Source organism: Perissodus microlepis, chromosome 6 (genome assembly GCF_051167445.1).
Source record: "Perissodus microlepis isolate ML-2025 ecotype Zambia chromosome 6, ASM5116744v1, whole genome shotgun sequence".
Classification (NCBI taxonomy): Eukaryota; Metazoa; Chordata; class Actinopteri; order Cichliformes; family Cichlidae; genus Perissodus; species Perissodus microlepis.
The window spans coordinates 5,778,876-5,799,514 of record NC_140466.1 but is presented as its reverse complement, the minus strand read 5'-3'; the positions used below and the strand labels follow the sequence as shown (position 1 = coordinate 5,799,514).

At 37.6% G+C, this 20,639-nt stretch overlaps 1 protein-coding gene across 2 annotated transcripts in view; it reads left to right on the top strand.

The window, feature by feature from the left end:
- The first annotated feature begins 3,097 nt into the window (after positions 1–3,097).
- cabp2a (calcium binding protein 2a) overlaps positions 3,098–20,639 on the top strand; it is a 23,128-nt gene continuing 5,586 nt past the window's right edge. The window contains exons 1-4 of one of the 2 annotated variants that reach the window (XM_084930386.1): positions 3,098–3,213; positions 3,544–3,726; positions 18,497–18,527; positions 19,715–19,849. In XM_084930386.1, the coding sequence (XP_084786512.1) occupies positions 3,154–3,213; positions 3,544–3,726; positions 18,497–18,527; positions 19,715–19,849 (409 nt within the window). In that variant the 5' untranslated portion in view covers positions 3,098–3,153. Of the gene's footprint in view, positions 3,214–3,543; positions 3,727–6,755; positions 14,365–14,594; positions 14,817–18,496; positions 18,528–19,714; positions 19,850–20,639 lie in introns of those variants that run through there. The other variant, XM_084930385.1, reaches the window with a different exon arrangement.

The window sequence follows — 20,639 nt, the reverse complement described above, 5'->3', positions numbered from 1 at the left end:
ATTAATTTTGTTCACTCAAATTTAGCTTTTCTTCGCTCAAAATAAATTTCTCCTCAAAATGCAACACTTGCACCTGCAGATTTTTTTTACGTGCACTCAGAATAGTGGCACAAAAATAACGCCATAGAATTTAAGCGTGCACATGACTCATAATAATAATAATGGATTGCATTTATATAGCGCTTTTTTGGGACCGCTTTACAATACCACTATTCATTCACTCTCACATTCATACACTGGTGAAGGCAAGCTACAGTTGTAGCCACAGCTGCCCTGGGGCAGACTGACTCAACAGTTAAGTTATCAGTTTGCAATTCTCCCAGGCACAGAGACAAGAGGAGTTAGGCTACACGGTAAATCACAACCTTAATTGAAAATGCCCCAAAAAAGATATGCAGACAAGTAGCAACATGAAACTAATTTTTGTTTCACTTTTTCTACATGTGTGAGGCCCAATTCCAATTTGATTAATATGAGCAAAAGGGCCACATGCTTTGGTATATGTCTAACAGCATTATGGTCACAGATATTTTTATAAAATATTACATTTAGTCTGTTTAATCCATGTGCAGTTATTTTGATAGTACTGTAACAGCTGTCTGGCGAGTAAGGAGCGGCTAGCAGGTCCAGCGGGCATGTGGTGTGGAGGTTAGCCGGATAACTCAAAGCCAGTCGGTTAAATCCAATAACAGACCTTTATTCGCCGTCAGCAACATTACACTTTATAAGCCAGGTCTCCTCGGCTGTACTCGTCCGAGCCTACATGCGCGGGGATTGGTATCGCCAGCGCCAGCTTGTCACAACAGTAAGGTGTTTTCTTGGAGAATGGAACATGAGCAGCATGGAATGGCTGCCGCTAACAACACACACCCACTAGGAGACCCCCATAGCTACTACAATAGTTGGGCAACCCCCCCTAGTGGTGCTATAACCCAAAAGGGTTGTTACAGTACCAAAAACTTTCAGCCAAATGGAGCATGTGCCACACAACTAACATAACTTCATTTTACTAATTTCAGTGTAAGTTCTCTCCCATTGTGTCCATCATTGTTAATATGTGTTTTGCAAATGTTTCGTCCTTGTTCCATTTCAGAAACCTAGTACAACACCAAATATTGAAACAGATGAATGGAATTCAGCCTCAATGAACATTTTCCAAATGTTTCTAAAAATGTCTTCTGTGAAAACAACTTTATAATTTAAACCACATAATGGTTTAAATGGCAGCACGGTGGCACGGTGGTTAGCACTGTTGCCGCACAGCAAGAAGGTCCTGAGTTCAATTCCAACATCAGGCCGGGGTCTTTCTGTGTGGAGTTTGCATGTTCTCCCCATGTTTGCGTGGGTTCCCTCTGGGTACTCCGGCTTCCTCCCACCGTCCACAGACATGCAGCTTGTGGGGATAGGTTAATTGGATAATCCAAATTGTCACTAGGTGTGAATGTGCGAATGGTTGTCTATCCCTGTGTGTTTGCCCTGCGACAGGCTGGCGACCTGTCCAGGGTGTACCCTGCCTCTCACCCTATGACAGCTGGGATAGGCTCCAGCGCCCCCCGCGACCCTGAAAAGGATAAGCGGGAGCGAATGGATGGATGGATAATTGTTTAAATGATAAATAACTGTAATTATGCAGAATGAAACATGTTGATAGTAGTTTGGCTTGGAAGGAGACGGAAGTAGAGTGTTCTTCATAGATCCTTACAGTAACTGTGCTTCATCTTAATTTCTTCTAACCGTACCAGTTGGATTTTTCTCCTTTTATACTTTCCCACCCCGCTTATTTTATTTGCATTTTTTAATCTAGGGTTTGAGAGTAACGAAATTTCTATTCTCTGTATGTCCTGTACATGTGGCAGAATTGACAAATAAAGTTGACTTGACTTGACTTTGTCATATTTTTGGCTTCTCTTATGGGAAAACTGACTTAATTGCAGTTTCTAAATCATTTACTATTACCATTCCTGCCCCAACAAAGCTAGTAATTTTCTTTTTTACACACCCAGTAAGTGAAACATGGAAACATTGTTTACAGAGATGTATTACAGCTTTAGCATTAATCTGATAAACGTCTTAACCTTTTTAAAATAAGATAGATAGATAGATAGATAGATAGATAGATAGATAGATAGATAGATAGATAGATAGATAGATAGATAGATAGATAGATAGATAGATAGATCCCCCTACTGTAAATCTATACTGTACAGAGAGATAGATAGGTTGCAGGATATGAAAGAAAACAACCTTCTTCTTCTTTTTTAATCAGCATTTTTTGTGTCTACATATTGGGTCTTTTTCTGTTGATCCCTTCTCTGTTTTTCTTTGAAATCCTTTTGGATTCTCTTGTGGGATCATGTCATTTTCTTTCCCTGAAACCATTCCTGCCCCATCTATTTTAGGAATGGTTCAGTTCTAAGGGAGTCCTTCCCTCTAGATCTATGTCTGCGTCTTCACATTTTGGTCTCAGAGCCAAAACTTTAAGAGACTTCTTACTATCATTCTGTACACTGTTTTGCGAGATACATTTCTATATTGGGAATATAGTAAACAATGGGAAGCAGTATTAGGTTCAGAGGATTGAGGACAAGCCTACATCAACATCGGAAGAGACGAGATCAGAGTGAGAGTGAGGAAATAAATACGGGATTACTGGAGATGTCACAAACACGGACAGGAAATGGTGTCAGGCTCAAAAAAGATCTATGTTAACCACTGTCATTGACACACTTATAAACATCTCAATATTTTGATATCTGCTTGTTAATTGGTCAGTTTCTACATAAACTGGAAAGAGACATTTAAAAATATATTTATTAACATTTTGGGAAGACTTCTGCTTATAATAATTTGTGCCTTGATGGGTTTTTCTGGAGAATTTAGCACATGTGTGACACAGAAGTATTTACAGGGGAACAACTACGAGCAAAGGATAGTAGAAACACACAGATTGAAAAGTGAGTGAGGGATGTAGATACTGTACAGGAGGAGTGAAAGATAGAGAGAGTAAAACTGAGGGATGAGAGAAGGAGGAGCGATAGCTGTAGGAGATATGCCTCAGATTATCAACCGGTGTCAGATGCTCTGGGGACAGATAAAGAGGAGGAGCGTGACACAGAGAGAAAGAGGACGTCTCTTTGAAGCAGGACTGTAAAAATGACTGATGTGAAAAATTCATCATCTGTGGAGTTGCCAGAGGGGAAGTTAATGAAGAAGGTCAGTGCATGTAGATGCAAAAATATGCAAACTCCTGTCAATGATGCTCTTAAACATCCCACATGGTTTAACTTCTGAGGTCTGGCTGGTACTAATTTATTTTTTAAGTTAATGCCACAATGCTTAAAGCTCATAATGTTACAAACCAAATGGAGTTTTATGCACTTAAACACAACATTATCACAGAAGACGCTTATATTTGTCAGAAACTAAACCATCAATGATCAACAACTACATTTTTATTAATTTTGTGAGAGCCAACTTTTCTGAGTTGGTACATCATAAACTGTGTATTGAACGCTTATGATTTGTTTGTGCTCTCTTCTCCAGGGTTCAATCAAGAAGAAAATTGAATCATTCAGGAGATGGAGTTCAGCTAGCATCAAGAGACCACCAAAGCCCAAGGCCAAGACTTTGAGTCTGTCCTCCCCAGTGGGAGACCCAGATGACATCTGGCTGGAAGAAGGTGACAAGAGGAAGCTACGCCCTATTGTTGACTCTGTCTTTGGACAGGTAGGTGACTGAACTGGGAACTATGTAAAGCCAAGATATATAATTAGACTGTCATTTTTAAGGGTTCTTTTTTTTTTTTAAAGGGTGTGTCTTTCCTTATAAGGCATGGGATGTTACAATATCATATTGCTATATGTATAAATCATATATAGTAGCACCCTTTTTGAATAATGGCTCACAAATATAGTGTTAAAACATTATATATCCATATCTCTTTAACTATTTAGATTACGTTTAAATCTGTTGTGCAGTAGTGAGAGGTGTTTGTTTGCAGTAGTGAAAATTGTGCGCATAACATTTTTGCAACAGAGTATATTTTGACTGGTGACACATTAGTAAGAACCAGCCTGTATTATTAAAGAAGGATTATTTAAATTTAGATCAGCAGAACACTTGGAGGAAACACAAATTCCTTGAGGATTGGAAGGGTAATAAACCTGCCAGGGCAAGCTTTAATTCAGACATAGTGTGAAACAGATGAAAAAGATAAAAATGTACCTAAAAAGTGTGTATTTGTTAGTGGCAGCCTTGTGAACTTGTTTTGCAGTCTTTAATAAGTAGTCAGCGTAGTTAGTAGTCTGTCCCATAGTAAAAATTTCTGTGTGTATAAGCCAAGACTTCAGTTTTATGTATAATTTCTTGCCATGTACTTTTTTCTGTTCTCACTGGTTTGATCCAGATATTTTTGGTGTATTTTAATGTGTTGCAATAGCAAATCTTCCAAATAGTTTTTGTCAGTCATGGCTTCCAGTTTCATCCACTTCCCGTTTATGTTTGTGGTGTTACTGAAGAAAAGACGAAAACTTGTTATTTATATTCTCATAATCATATATATAAAATATTTCTTTTGCTTGTGTAGCTTCTTTTAGACACCAAAACTATTTGGCAGAAACAGCTGGAACCAGTGCATATGGAGCCAGTTTTCCCATCCTTATTAATAATAACAATAATAATAATAATAATAGTAGTAGTAGTAGTAATAATAGTAGTAGTAGTAGTAGTAGTAGTAATAATAATAATAATAATAATAATAATAATAATAATAATAATAATAATAATACACTTCCTGGGAAGGTTTCAAAAAACCTCCACGGATTATAATGGAAAGATTAGAGCTGACCTTGTTTAGAGGTGTCCTGACAACAGGTTTGCTTTTTTGTTGTATATGGGAGAAATGTAAAAGCATCACAGGAATTTCTTTTACCTTAAAAAATAAATCCCTGATGATGACTAACTGTACCCTTGTGTACCCTGTACCCTTTTAACATGAAAGGCAAACACTGCTTTACGATAGTTCAAGCAATCAAATGTGTTTAAATTTAAACAAAATAACAGTTCTGAGGCACAAATGATAATCCTGCTTTGTGCCTTTCTTTATTAAATAGCAAACCTTTTAGGTTTATTAGTTATTGGGGATGTTGAGTGGCATTTTAATTAGAAAAAGAGAATGGCAGAAATAGCTAATAACTAATATAATTGCAACACAGTTTTGATCAGTGGTCAAAAAGGTCACCTGGGATTAGAGTCATAAACTAACAATCATTAAATGTTCTTTAAAGCCATCTGAAAAGAAAACTAGGCTGTGTTTTGACATGTTTTTATATTTCCCCTTTTTTTCTTAGTTTCATCTCCAGTTCTCATTATTCAGATGAGTCATCCATACACTGAGCAACAGACTGACTGAATAATGAATTACTGGATGTCTGGGTCTGGGATAAAGGCTTGAGAGTGAATGGTAGTTGAATGTAATAAAGGAAGAAAGAAGAGACCTATTGCAACATAAAGCGAGATTAGAGCTAGAAGGAAGGAACTAAACTTTGAGCAGACAGATGTAGTTTAGTCCAACATCAGTGCTAAAAATGTCACGTGTGGCGAAGCAGACGTCATGGCATGAGGAGAGCTACACGTATGTGTTCCAGCTATGTGGGGATGCAGGGGGTGTTCGCGATGCTGGGCTTGTTCAAGTGGACAAGAAAATGCAGAACTCAACAGTGATTGGCAAATACAATGTGGACCCAAATGCAGGCACGGTGGCAAGGGCAAATAATAACAAAAGGAGAGCCTTTATTTTGGCGGTGAAAAAATACAAAGAAACAGTAACACGACTGGAGGTACAGAGAAACTAACAAAAAAACGAAACTGGGAAAAGCTAAGAATAACAAATGACCTGAAGATGGAGAGTTAAGGCAAGGAGCGAGGCAAGGAAAAGGGCAAGGATACCTCAATAGGTAGAGTGGTGGCCCCAGGATCGGAAGGTCGGGGGTTCGATTCCCCTGAACAGCTACCCTGAGGTACCCCTGAGCAAGGTACCGTCCCTACACACTGCTCCCCGGGCGCCCAATGGCTGCCCACTGCTTCACTGGGTTAAATGCAGAGAAGAATTTCCCCATGCGGATCAATAAAGTATATGTTATTATTGAAATAAAGAGGCAGACAGATCGACTAGGGACCAAGGGAAACACGCTATGTATACACACAGAAGGTAATGAGGGAATGGGAAACAGGAGGATAATCAGACAGAGAAAGCAAAGCAGAAAACGCTGACATAGGACAAGGACTATCAAAATAAGACAGGAAAACCCAGGACAGGCATGGAAACGCAGTCCAAGGAGACAGCTGACCGGGAAGACAGATGACTAAACGTATAGACAGAACAAAACCTATACTAGAGACACGACACACTTACACGGAAGGCCAGGGAACAAGCCTAAGAACCAGGAATCACAAAGACACTGACTGAGGAGATACATTGTGCACATATTCAGGGATTATTTATTTACTTCTGTTTATAAATGCGTTTAAAAGTTTGAATGTACTTAATTACAGAAAAACAGCAAATAATTATAATTATATTGAGAGCTTTATTTGAGTGAGGAATTGAAAGAAGTTAATCAACAACTCATTTCATATGTAGGCAAAATCCAAATATCATGCACATGTCACATACATCCACCAAATGAAACCATAGAAAGAAAAAAAATTATTTCAATAAATCCTAAAATTTATCCTCTAACTGAAATGTTAGCAGATGCCAGTGATTAGCTGGCCTTCTTTTTAAACTAATATATTCTAGCAAACAAGATTCCACACCTCACTTGCATGAAGGCATAACTGAACAGCAAGGAAACACTGTATCCCATTGTTTACCCAGTATGTGTGAATAGCCGTTTTACAGGGTCTAATTTACACCACTCCACACGTTTCTGGTAATTAGTATTAGTAACTTAGTATTCAGTGGCTTTGAAAAATATTGTATTATCTCACTTCTGAATGATCAAACACATTTGCTATATTTGAAAGATGACGTAAAGCTGCAGCTTTACGTCATAATATCACAAAACAGTAAAAACTACACCTTTATTTCTGATATATGTTAAAAATCACACACTCAGTTTTCTGAACTGGTCAACATTTTTAACAAAGCAACGAGGACATTGGTATAATAACCAGCACAGCTTTAGAAAACTGCTTTATAAGTGGGTTAACTGTTGTTCTATTTCCACTGGGGCAAAGCAGCAACAGTTGTTCACTGTTCAAAAAACAAAAACAATCAAACAATCACATATTCCGACATTACTGCGACTTTCTGACCCTTATTTTTGTTTGTAAGAGAAGTCTTTGATTTCATTTAACAGGAAAGCCACATTTAACTTTTAGGTCACATGAAAATGCAGAAATAATATCTGGACAGGTGCAAAAGGCATTATCCTCCTTTTGGGAGTGGGTAAGTGGGCGAGAATGAGAGCAGAGAATGTGGGACAATCCAGACAGCCATATGTGGTCGCAGCCTGTAAAATGATGTCAGGTTAAATGGGAATCCTTTACTGACTACACCAGCATGTTATATTCCTCCTGTCAGCACAGTGCTGCTGCAATTTTGGACTGAGTTCAGGTTTGATTAGCATGTCTATCAACCTTTTAAACAGAAAGCATGAGATTTTGATGAATGTATGCTTACGCATCACTAAGCCAATTCACCGTACATTCCATAAAAGAGCCAAGCTCATGTGGTGATCATCATTTAGTTATTCCTGGTAACATTGAGCCAGCATATTTAATTCTTCAAAGCCACAAAAGGCAAGCCAGAGCCAGTTATAAAAATTCTGATCACAGGCTAGTGGAGACATGTACTGAAGCTGTTAATAATAGCAAAAAGAAAGGGGAAGAAAGAAACGAAGTTCTGTTAAAACTCTTACATGACATCTCAGTATAAAGTATGTCATGAAAATCAAAGTGAACGACAAAAAACCAAAAAAACAAAAGTGGGTAGCAATAAAAAACAGCCAACGTATGTTCTTTTCAGTTGTAGCAACCTGCAGCAATCTCTCTGTTTTACTGTTACTGTTTTTTTGCTCCCAGTTCAATTCAATTCCATTTTATTTATATAGTGCCAGATCCCAACAACACTTGCCTAAGAATGACTTCATACTGTAAAGTATTGTATTGTAAATAATACAATAATGTACCAAATGCATAAAATAACCCAGTACTCAGATGACCCCTATAATCAAGCACTTGGTGACAGTTGGAAGGAAAAACTTCCCTTTTAACAGGAACAAACCTCCTGCAGAACAAGGCTTAGGGAGTGTCAGCCATCTGCTACAACTGTCTCACTAGTGTGTGAAAAAATGGAGAGAGGACCCAAATGCACGACTCATGGATTTATTATAGAGACAGATGAACTGAACACTGAACTGGGAACACACTCGAGGAGTTGTACTATTTAACAACAAGATAAGAAACTGAGAGAAACTGAGGGGTTAGACTGGATAATGATAATGGCCAGAAACAGGTGAGAACACAGCTGGGATAAATCTAACTAATGAAACAGAGGAAGTAGAATAAAAAAATGCTGCACACAGACAGATGATTAACACAATAAAACAGGTAAAAGGCATGGAAACTGACAAAGACTCCAGAACTGAAAACACTGGGTCAACAACCCAGGTCCTCTGACAACAACCAAAGAAATTATTAGGTCATAAATGTCATTAAAATTCTCTCTCCTTTCAAAGTAAATAAGAATAAAACGCTACTATTATTGCACCACTTTAAGGGTGATAAAGGTGGAATTTGCCCTCTAAGACACAGGCAGCATACATCAGGTAAAATGAGTTAATTATGATATTTGTGTCATATCACAGGTCACACTGTGGTTTCAGTTGTATTCTTATCACACTTTTTCCTCCCCATGTGTTTTGCTAATATAAGACATATTAGATAGTATTATTCTATCCTGACTATTCAGTCATGTACTGACTAGTCAGTAATACGAGAGTATACTCTAAAGAAACATGATGATCATGCACTAGTTTCTCCACTTGAATTGTTCTTTGTTTTATCAGTGCACAAGTCGCAACCACTTCCTCCCACAAACATTTTTTTCTGTCATTTAATCTTGTTTAAACAGACAAGACTCAGAGACGATTTAACTTTATGCTCAAGTTGCTGTGACAACTGATCCAAATTCTGGTCTAAAGAACTGACATATTCATATTCGTCTACAGCTTGATCTGGCTAAAATGATAAATCACTGTCAGAGGTCAGGCCCATGGAGCCACATGTGTCTCGTTCTACTTTTTTTTCTCCACTATGTTCCCAAGCTAGTGTCTGTTAGGCGCAGTGTATGTTTTATAGTCAGTTACTGGGTTTGTGACTGACTTTTAGTGGTAAGCAGGAAGTCTAGAGTGAATTATAAGTAAAAATGTGGCTTGTAAAACCAATAAAATAAGATGGAGACAAAAAGGCTCACAATTTGTTGCAGCCACACTTATATTAAAGTACATTGATGCAGTTAGTTAAGTTGACTTCATAAGTATTATTTTATACCTAGAGAACACGGTTTGGATTCCTTATTGCATAATGGTATAGAATGGGAAGTGCTACTACTCAAAACAGAGCGTGAGTTCTTCTAGTTTAATAATTGTCTCCATTGTTGTGTTGTCGCAGATATATATTTTCACGCATTAATATGTTTGCTGTGAGCTATGTTTGTGTTACAGCTCAGTCTTATCTCTGTTCAACAGGGTTAAGCTCAATTTAGCTTAACTTCAGCCACAACTCAAGAGATTATCGCACATTGAAGGTCAAAGGTATGAAAAGAAACAGAAACAGAAATAGAAATAGAAATAGAAATAGATGAATAGAAAAAACCCAATGAAGAAAGGAACTCTTAATGTTTCCATTAAAGATGGGACATCAAACATGCTTAGTGTACTATACATATTCCCAGTCTTTAATTCAGTGAGAAACTTGTAAGAAGTGCAGAATGCTAGAATGGGTTGATGACACCGATGTTGTTCAGGCTGCAGCTTATTTATATAAGAAAGACTTCAAAACCGTTTTAGCAATTTTTCTTTAGCTTTTTGTTTGTTTGTTTGTTTGTTTTGTGATAAACTTGTGTGTCTGCACATTTTAAATTGGAAAGCACCCTTTTTTGCTCATCTGACCTTACTATGAGATCTTTTTGTGTGTGTGTGTGTGTGTGTGTGTGTGTGTGTGTGTGTGTGTGTGTGTGTGTGTGTGTGTGTGTGTCATTGTGCAAAAAGTGGGCATGCAAATACACATAGACACCCCTCATCTCAAATGGCAAAATGTTTGACCTGACCCACCCTAAAGCTGTTTGCATAGCATGCAAAATCCTGGGTTTTGGAATCTGTCCATCATGCTGTTTACAGCCCAGCACTGGATTTTCAGTTGGCCTGTCTTCCATCCTTGTCTTTCAGGCATCTGGTATGCTTGCGGTTGTCGAGGGATGGCACATGAATTCTCACCCAGCTGCTTTGTTTGGGGTTTTGTGGCTGAAAGGCTTTGTGCTCACACCAAGCTGCTGATGAAGGCATGGTGGAAGCGCTTCTTTTTTGTTGTTGTTTGGAGAGCAAAAGAACCTCTGTTCTGTATTCTGGGTGCTTTTCAATACCACTTGAACTCATTGGTCTAGTTCATCTAAAGTAATCTGTGCATGACAACCTAAGAGGCAGCACAAGCACAAAGCTTCAAAGAAATAGCAGGAAAATCTCAATTTCACCAATTTTTTTTGGCATGCCAACAAACAAGCTAGCATTTCTGCCTTATGGGCTTCATCAGAGCATGAAACAACACTGAAGGTTGTAACATTTACAGTAATCTGACATTGTTTCTGATCTCATGTGACGACATTCATACATTTTAAAAAAGAGCAGAGTGAATACAGCCGGGGTTAAAGTTTTCTATACTATTACATTTCATATATATACTTATTCAGAGAAGATCTGAGCAAAAATCATTAGTCAGCCCAGCAGGTGTCATTGTGTTTAGTGATGAGATCCAACATCTATTTATTTGATAAAATTCCCTGGCAGAAATAGCAGAAAGAATTACATGTTCAAGTCCAGTGAACAGCAGGAGGAGCAGCAGGAGAGCCATGATTGGCTTCATAGTTGTGTTTGGCTAAAACAGACTCTATGTGCCCAGTTCTGTAACTCTTGTTTGAATATTCTACTTAACAAGTGTTGTTACACTCACTGCATTTTCCACATCTGAAGTTTCCTTTCGTGTATGTTTTGGTTTGATAGGCTGAAAAGTGTGTTTACAATTATCTCTGATTGTTCAAGCACTTCAGAATCACAGTGATTCCACTTAGTCATCACTCAGATTTTAAGATGTGTCAGTATTGGTAATGTCTCTGAGTTTCTTGTGACAGCGGTTAAATTAAGTGGAGAAAATTATTCTTTCCAGTTGATATTTTAGGTGTAAGCAGTTCAGATTTTAAAGCATTATTGTAGGCAGTGCTGATTATTGAGGGATGATACGTTATTTCATTAAATCTTGATTTCATCTGATTGCCATGCTTTAGAATTATTGGGAGGTAGACTACAGGAATCACTTTGGGAAACATTTGAAGATTGAAATTAAAACAGTTTCATTTGGACTGCAAGCATAAAGACTCTCAGTGTCAGTGTTGATTTTGTATGATTTTTCAAGCAATTTAGTCCATCTTTGTCTCTTTAAAGAAATGAGGTGTTGATGCTACAATATCTTTTAGAAAAAACTTCAGTAGAGGTTCAGTAATATATTTTATACCAGAGACAATAGTTCTTGATTAGGAATTGTACTGTTGCACTTTGGGTGTATTGCACTAAGAGGAATTCAATCTCTGGTGTAGCTCGTGAGAGCATGCATGAAGAGACTTTTAATTTAACTTTTGATTTCATTCACTGGATTATTTTTTAGCTCTTTATAGCACTCTCTATACTCACTATCCCACTGCTTCTTTTGATACAATGTAGCTTTTTTTTCTTTTACTAATATGATGGAATTGGGTCCTCCATAGTTAGGCATGATACTGGCATCTAGTGGTAGTGCATATGTATTACCGTTAAGCGTGTGTTAATCCCACTATTTTCAACGACCTAGCTTTGCTGCACTCTACTGGCAATACTGAGGCAATGCAGAGTGTTGCCTAGGAATACATTTTACATAATAGGCATATTAAAAACTGCTGAAACTATGTCTTAAAATGTTTTACAAACTGCTTTATAACAAGTAACTGTGGAGTAATTTGTGAACCCAGAAGAGATTACCAGCATCAAAAACATGGGATTTTGAGAAAAAGATAACTAGGTTAAACTCAGGAAACAGATGGAAGAAAATGGGTGGTCTAATGACCAGATACATGGGAAAGTAGATAGACACAAAAAATGTGTTGGTTCTCCTGAACTGACCACAGAGGATTAAGGCTGCAAGCGATGAGCCTTCATCAAACTGCGTAAATCTCTGGCACACATATTACACCCAATACACATGTATATAACAAATGCAGTATATATAACAACAGTGCTTCACATCTGGGATTCGGTTTCAACAAAGAACAGTAGATGAATTGGACTGGACAAAATAATCAAACAATGATCCTAAGAAAACAAGTACCAGTATTTTTATTTCTAGAGGGAAAGGAATAAGCCTTGATGGTTTTAGAACATAATAGATGGTGGGCAATTGTAAGGGAAACATTTAAAAAGCTGTGGTGAAGAGAATCATCTTTAAAAGCACAGATATAACAAGATAGTTTCTTAAACATATTCCTCATACCAAAAAAAAAAAAAAAAGCCTTTCAATTGTGCCACAAGTCTGAAGCGAGACTCCATCAAGATTAATAACACTGGCCCCTTCTTTGGTGCCATCTGGTGGCTTTAGAGAACCTTATTTATATAACTTCTACTTAATCAGGGTTGAGATCAAAGTCAAGAATATAAACAGACAAGCAGCAAAATCACAGACACCAATGAGCAGATGTGAAAGTTAAAAGTTTGCTTGTAATACACAAAAATGTGCAAACTAGTAGAAGGCAGGTGATGGTGAAGACTTCAGAGAAGGATGCTGCAGGTGAGCATCTGCACCACATCAATGCTCCCACAGCTTCGCGAGAAACACAGTTATGATTATCAGTATAATCAGCAATTTCATAAAGCTATAATTATTTTTAGTAGCACTAGTAGTAGTTGTTGTGGTAGTGTCTATACTAAGTCAGAAGTTTACATCATACAGTTACACTCACTGGTTTTATTATACACCCCTGCAATTTTACTTTCTAAAATGTTTTCGCATGCACTGTTATGTGCCTCTCTTTTCACTTTTCTCTTTCCCAGCGTGTCTGCATGTGTTTTAATTTTTTTAATCGCCTTTTTTTTTGTCTCACAGTGACTAGTTGTGTAAAATAAATATTCCACTTCTCCACTCCACTTCTTCTACTTGCAGCCCCATGCTCTCGTAGCCTGTCAGCATAGTTCTTTCCTTCTAATCTGAACTGCTGGGGATTAAACAGACAGCCAACTCTTCATCCATAATTCTACCACCCCCTCCCTCCCTCTCTCTCTATCTCTCTCTCTTTCTGACTTAGAGACATACACACACACACAAAGCTTTGCCAGACTAGTCATTTGGAAACCATAAGCACGATGTTTGTTTGAGAGAGAGGGGTAGGTGGGTGGGATGGATTAGATTAAGTTGGTCCAAATTCAAGGGATCACTTGTAGCAAAAGGGGGTTACAGATAAAGGGAAAAACAGAGTGCATGCCCGTGTCTGTGTGTGATAGAGAGAGACAGAGAGGGATAGAAAGGGAGAGAGAAAATGGTCGAGTCATGCAATCAGAGCCAGAGTCTGGCGCAGCGGGTTGTTTCAGCTCAGATATGACCCAACTCTCCCACCCCAACCCATCAATCTCCATCACCCTGCCCCGATTCCATAATATCACCGTAAACATTTCAAATCTCATCATGGCAGCCGCCAACAACCCATAGGAGTTTAGGACTGAATGTGGCATCGTATACACACCACTGGACCAATAGGATCTGGGACCGAAGCACATGCACTGAGAGGAGTCGCTTTTTGTAGTAGAGGTGTAAGTGGAAACATTTGCCCTCCTCCTTCCTGGGCGATAAAAGGCGTTGCCACCTAGGATGCACTGGATCTAGTATGGATTTTGGAGTTTCATGTGACGTTTGAACAGAGAAGGGTGAGAAAGAGGAAAAGAGGAGGATAAACTTTGGAGAAGTGTGAGGACCAGCAAGGAGGGAAGGGAGGGGGGAAGACAGGAAGAAGAGGGCAGGGTGATGGGAAACACCAACCAGACTTCTAAAAAGAACAGTAAAAAGAAGAAGGTAAGGAAACATTTTGTTGTTCTTGGATAACTAAAACTAGGATTTCATAGCAATTTCCTATTTCATCTCGTCTTGACACAAGAGACGTTTCAAATTTGCTTTTATTTGCAATATACAAAATAAATAAATCTATTGAAAATGTCTGTAACAGTACAAAAAATGGCAAATTTGCCAAAATTTAGGTAATAGCTTTATGTGTTTCATAATCCGATTGGTTCCTCTCCCCTAAGGTAATGTCACCCATAGAACAAAGTGGTGCCCCATTGGCTGCTGCCATGCTGGGGGGACTGGGTGGTGCAGGGGAGATGGACACAGAGGATGAGGAGGAAGGAGGGAACGAGCGTGAGTTTGATGAACCCCTGTGCGCTCTGGTTAAGAACTGCAACATGCTGCATAACATAGTGGGGCCTGCATGTATCTTCCTCAGACAGGGCTTCGCCCAAAGTCAGCTTGTATGTATTTACCCACACTACAAATACACACCACACAAACATACAGAACTGCCAGAATTGTCATTGCCAAAATCTCCCATAAATCCTTTCATCCATCCATTTCCAAAGTGCCATCCAAAGGAAGGTTAAGGTAAAGCTGAGGTCATCGTCACGGCTCCTCTGCCCTTCATCTCCACCAATCACGAAATCAAACTGTGACTGCATCCACTTACCCTATATTCACTAACATTCAATCATATCTATAGAAATGTTTTAAAATGTTCTGAGGACCTCTTACTTACAAACTTATATGTATTCTATTATTTTGAGTAAAGTTATTGTACACTGAAATGACTTTTTACACAAATAGCCAAACTAAATTGAATAAAAACATGTGAGAAAGGACATGTTTTGGTCATTCTCATGTCAGTTGAGCTTAGTGAGATAGACATCTAAACATCAAAGGCTGTGACTACCCATGAAAAAAAACACTTCATATTATAATTAAAAGATAATAATCACTAAACCTCGAACTAAAATTAACGAAAAACAAAAACAAAAACAAAAAATCAGCAAATAATTAAAATGAAATAAGAAATAAAAACTGTTGAAACATATAAAACTACGTTTTTTCACAGCTATAAAAGAAGGATAATGATAACGAGACCTGATACGTGACACAAAAATTTGTCCAAATTCAGGTACCTTTATAGTCTTGGTGTCTTCTATGCGCACCTCTTATTACAAATTAATGTCATACATGGGGAAAGTGGAAATGACACAGACAAGGAACTAGTTTAAAAGCGCTCTTAGGACAGTGGTGTATGATCAGAGGTGATACTGGATGCCATTTGAAGTGAAAATGGGCAAGAAGTGTAAAAGTATGAAAAAAGAGTATTCAGAATGTGGTTATGTAAATACTATTTTCTTTGCTGTATTGGTCGTAAGGTGAATGCGAGTTTCTGTGAGAATGCTAAAATCTGTCTCTCTGTGTTAGCCGTATAACAGACCGCGGTGTACCCCTCCTCTCACCCTAAAAAATCTTTTTGGGTGTGTGATTTGAAATAGTCTATTGATATATTTAACTACAGCCTTGCAGAGTCACTGCAACTAAATTTGCAGTTTACATTAGCATGTCTTTCACAGCAAGCAGTATATGATAACAATTGAACAAATGGCTGGTCCCTTGCAGTTCCACACTCAGTCTCTGCAGTTCGCTTAAGATTTATAAGACGTTTTAGCTGATTGCTTTGCTTTTATGACACGCAAGTTGCACCAGCTGCAGTGGACAGCTGTTTCCAGAGGAAATACACTGATAAACCTTCTGTACACCACTTTCACAGCACCAACAAGGAACTGCTTTCTGAATATAGTGAGGCGTTTAGCAGCTAAAAAGCTAGGTAATTTTCCTCAGGAGTTTGGACTATGTCTTGATCCAGCCTCACTCATTTCATATGCCACATTTTCAGCCACAGCAGGCAACCATCAAGTGCATGTAGTGGAGCATTCAGCAGACAAACAGCTTGATATTTCAGTCAGACACCAAAAAACAAGCTAAAGGAAGAGTGAACATTAGTCTTTCAGAAACATTACTCCATACTGTGTGATAAAAAAAAATGTTGCTTTGAATCTGCCGAATGTGTAAACAGGCAAATAATTTTGATAAATTTTGATATTTTTGAAAATCTTGTGTTAATACAGGCAAACTTATTTTCCAGCCAACTTCAGCAAATCTTAAATTAATCAAATCAGAATATTGTCATTTTGAGTAAAGACTACATAAAAGATAGACTAGTCTAAAAAGGGAAGCCAATGTCTTAGTGTCTTAAACCTGCATTCTTTCTAATAGTGAGCAGCACAGAGTAAGTTTGTTAATACTGAAGTCCATTACAGTCACTGTGTTACACACTTGATCTCTGACCTCTTAAACGCTTTCTGTAGTTCATTTTCTCAATTGCACAGCTACAATTGCAACATAATGTTCATTTTATACATTTTAGTCCTAATTAAGGTATAATACACAAATAAGCAGGGTGTGTTTTAGGGCAGGCCTACCTTGAGGTTGACAAATCACTAACATAAGAGTGTACAGTGTCTGTGTTTCCATAATCAGATCAACGTTGTTCATCATCTCTGGGTTCAAAAATCCAAAATGCAACTTCACAAAACATGACTTCATATTTTGTCTTAATTTTTATATACATTTTTTTTAGCAGTATTAGCAATGCTATCTGTAAGTTTAACTACCATCATAGTTATATTTCAAAGTGGCCAGGTCAATTCTCTTGCATATGAATGAATGAATGAATGAATGAATGAATGTGAAATCTCGTTATTAACTTTAGATGGGGACTGTGTTGACACTGATAAAACTGAGTTCTATAACCTGTGCTTAATCTTGTAAATGGGTTTATTTCAACCCAAATCATAACTTGAACCCCAATCAAGTTTTTTTTTTTTTTTTTTTTTTTTTTTGGCTAAACCTAAGCAAACGAGGACTGAAAGGAAAACTTGTCTCACATAAGATTTAAACCTAAATCTCGTGGCATTTTCATCCTGTTGTGTCGTGCTACATGCCTTCCTTCATAAACTTTTATTGTTGCTCAGTTTCTGCTGTCTTCTAAAGTCACGATTTAGCAGTAGTAACTGTTGTAGATTGGTAATGGGCCACAAAAAAACAAAGGTAGGAGAAAACCATTGCCTTTGTCTGTGGATAAATCTGTCACAAATTTTAGCAAAAGGTACAAAAAAAAAAAAAAAAGTGGTACACGTTTTTCTGTTCAGCCTGTGCAGGTGTGTTAATGTTCGTTTAATCAAAAGCCAGCTGGACTGCAGATGCAGATGAGAAAAAAAAATTGCTGGCAGATAGAGAAATGAAAAACCGATAAGCCTTCATGATTTGTAATACAATTTACCGCTGTAATCTCCCTGCTACTGTTTGCTCCCCTGCATCCTCTAATCCAGGGCTGTATTATTCCTGCTGATGATGTCACAATCTCGAAGAACACATCACGTACAAATTTATCCTGGTGTCACCTTGCATTCCTTTAGCCAATTCAACATCAACCGTAAATGGTGTTTTATGTTGAATCAGAATCAGAATTAGAATATTTTATTAATCACTAAAGAAATTATGCATGTGTTTGTTACTGCATTAATTTTTAGTTTAAGTCATAACCCACTCTTATTTCTATGATTTCATTTTCACTTTATTTCTTAAAGTGGCAATTCAATATTTCACCAGTTTACTCAGCATATGATGTAATTCATTTTTCTTTCTTTCTTATAACTTTGTTACATGCTGCATGTTTGGAAGGTAGATCTTTTAGGTGGTATGTCATTATGAATCTGCTGTTAGTACATTGTATTTCAAAAGCTTGTTGTGGAGCATATGCACAGCAGACTTTCTCCAACACGGGCAGAATGAGACTGGACATGAATGCTCCTGTGTAGCAGCAGTTTTCAACTAAAAAGGCTATTAGGGTCAGTCAGATCAAAAACCCAATAATCCTCTAATAGAATCTCTGGCTGAGCAGATGAACGTAGAACAAAAAAAATGTTTCACAGGATTGAGAGGAGTGGAGGAGTAAAAGCACAAGAAGCAAAAATGTTTCCAGCATTTTGTGTGAGTGAAATAGAGCAGATTTGTCTGACTATTCATTTTCTTTATGTATGCCCTTTCTTCTTCCACACCACCGCAGGACAGAGATCTACGACCAGAAGAGATGGAAGGTACAGATTCTTAATCCAAATCCTCACCTTGTCTCTCAGTCCATTCATTCCACTATGTTCTTTTTCATCTACCTTCCTTTCAAACCTTCTGTTTAACTGTGAACATTTTTTTTTAATTTCCCTGTCTTGCATTGAAATGTGTAAGAACAAAGTGAAGGATTATCTTTCACAGGGAGGAATAATCCTTCACAATTTAACTTCCACTCATACATCGCTTCTATTCCTCAGTAGTGGCTCACAATTTAACAGCGTACATGCACATGAAAATGTCATTTCTATTTTAAATATAGATTCTATGACTTTGGTTTAGTGTAGTAGAAACTTGATATATTTCTTCTGCAATGATTTAATGGTGACAGGGGGATCTGTGTCACCATCTGTTCAGGTTCAGGTTAATTTTATTTGGACAAGTTTGGATATGGACTGCAATCATCCATGTCACACTATTCACAAACAACAGGCAGCGGAGCGCAAAGTACTCAGTGTTATAATGAGTACTTAAATGTAAGATTGAAGAAGAAAGAAAAAAGAAAGGCTCCATGCAAATAATGAGATGAAAGTTTAAAAGCTCATTCAAAACATTAATGCCTCATAAGAAAGTGATGCAAAAATAAAAAGTTTGCAAATGAAATAGAAAGTCCCAGGAGCAATTTAAAAATATAATGTTTCACAATCTTTGCTGCTTCAGTTTCTGTTTTTACATTTTTATTGATATAATGATGAACGACCATAAGTATTTCATAAGTTTTAAAGAATTTTATTGGGGGCAAAAATATCATATTTATGCAAAAAAAATATTGAATATTTACAGTGCACAGTGTTGCCAACAAACTGTGATCATCTTCAAGCACTGATAAGACAGAAATCAGTCATTTGGTCCAAAGATTGTATCCAGCATGTCACAGAAAACAGAGAAGTTCGTGAAACATTATTGAAAAATTATTTTTTTACTATGTCATACTAACAACAAGTCAAAAATAATTCAAATAAAAACTAAAGCAATTTGGAAGTATTAAAAAAAGCACTCAGACAGATACCCCATCCCCATCTCAATGTACACTCACTGATCCAGGGCAGCTGAGACTGAAACTGTGTCTTGTTTTCTCAAGAAAGCAAATGTACTCTGTCATACTTTTGCCCAACGGCAAATATTTCGCATAATCTGTATTGATGTGTTCTACTTGCAGAGTTGCGTGAGGCCTTCAGGGAATTTGACAAAGATAAGGATGGCTTCATCAGCTGTAAGGACCTGGGCGAGTGCATGAGGACTATGGGATACATGCCAACAGAGATGGAACTTATCGAACTCAGCCAGCAAATCTGTGAGTCCTGAACACAGACAGATAATTCTGTAATTCCCTAAAATCTTTCACTCGGAAGACCAGTGAAGGAGCACCAGGATAAAGCAGAACTGCAAAGCAGTTGATGTCCAAAATGTCTGTTTGTCCTTTCTTCACCTATAAATCTGTTAAGTCTGATGAACTGCCAAAATGTTCTCCTTATATTAACTAGCAATGATTGATGAATGAATGAATAATGAATCATCTTCTTAGGAACTGTACTGCAGTGGTTTGAATCACTGCAGTACAGTTTGTGCTCACAAATGGCGAGTCTTCCTCACATGCAAATGTTAATCACAGTTCCACCGGGTTATGTGCTAGGACCATAACTTTTTACATTATAGATGCTTCCCTTACAGTATTATTATAAAACACTCCATTTTCATTCCTATGCAGATGATACCCAGTTTTAATTAACCATAAAGCCAGATGATACAAATAAACTTGTTAAATTACAGACATGTCTTAAAAAGATAAATGCCTGGATAACCTTTAATTTCCTACTTTTAAATTCAGACAAAACTGAGGTAATTGTACCATCTGTGCATACATGCATCTTCTTGTGCTTACCCTAAATTGGGTAAGTACAAGAAGATGCATGTATGCATAGATGGTACAATTACCTCAGTAATTGTAGTTTAAGACCTGGTCCTAAAACTCTTAGAAACATGGTGGCATTACCTTGGCCTCCGGCAACACTACAATGAATCTAGGCTCAAGACACATTCTTCAATGTGCACATTAACCACATATATAGCACTGCTATTATTCA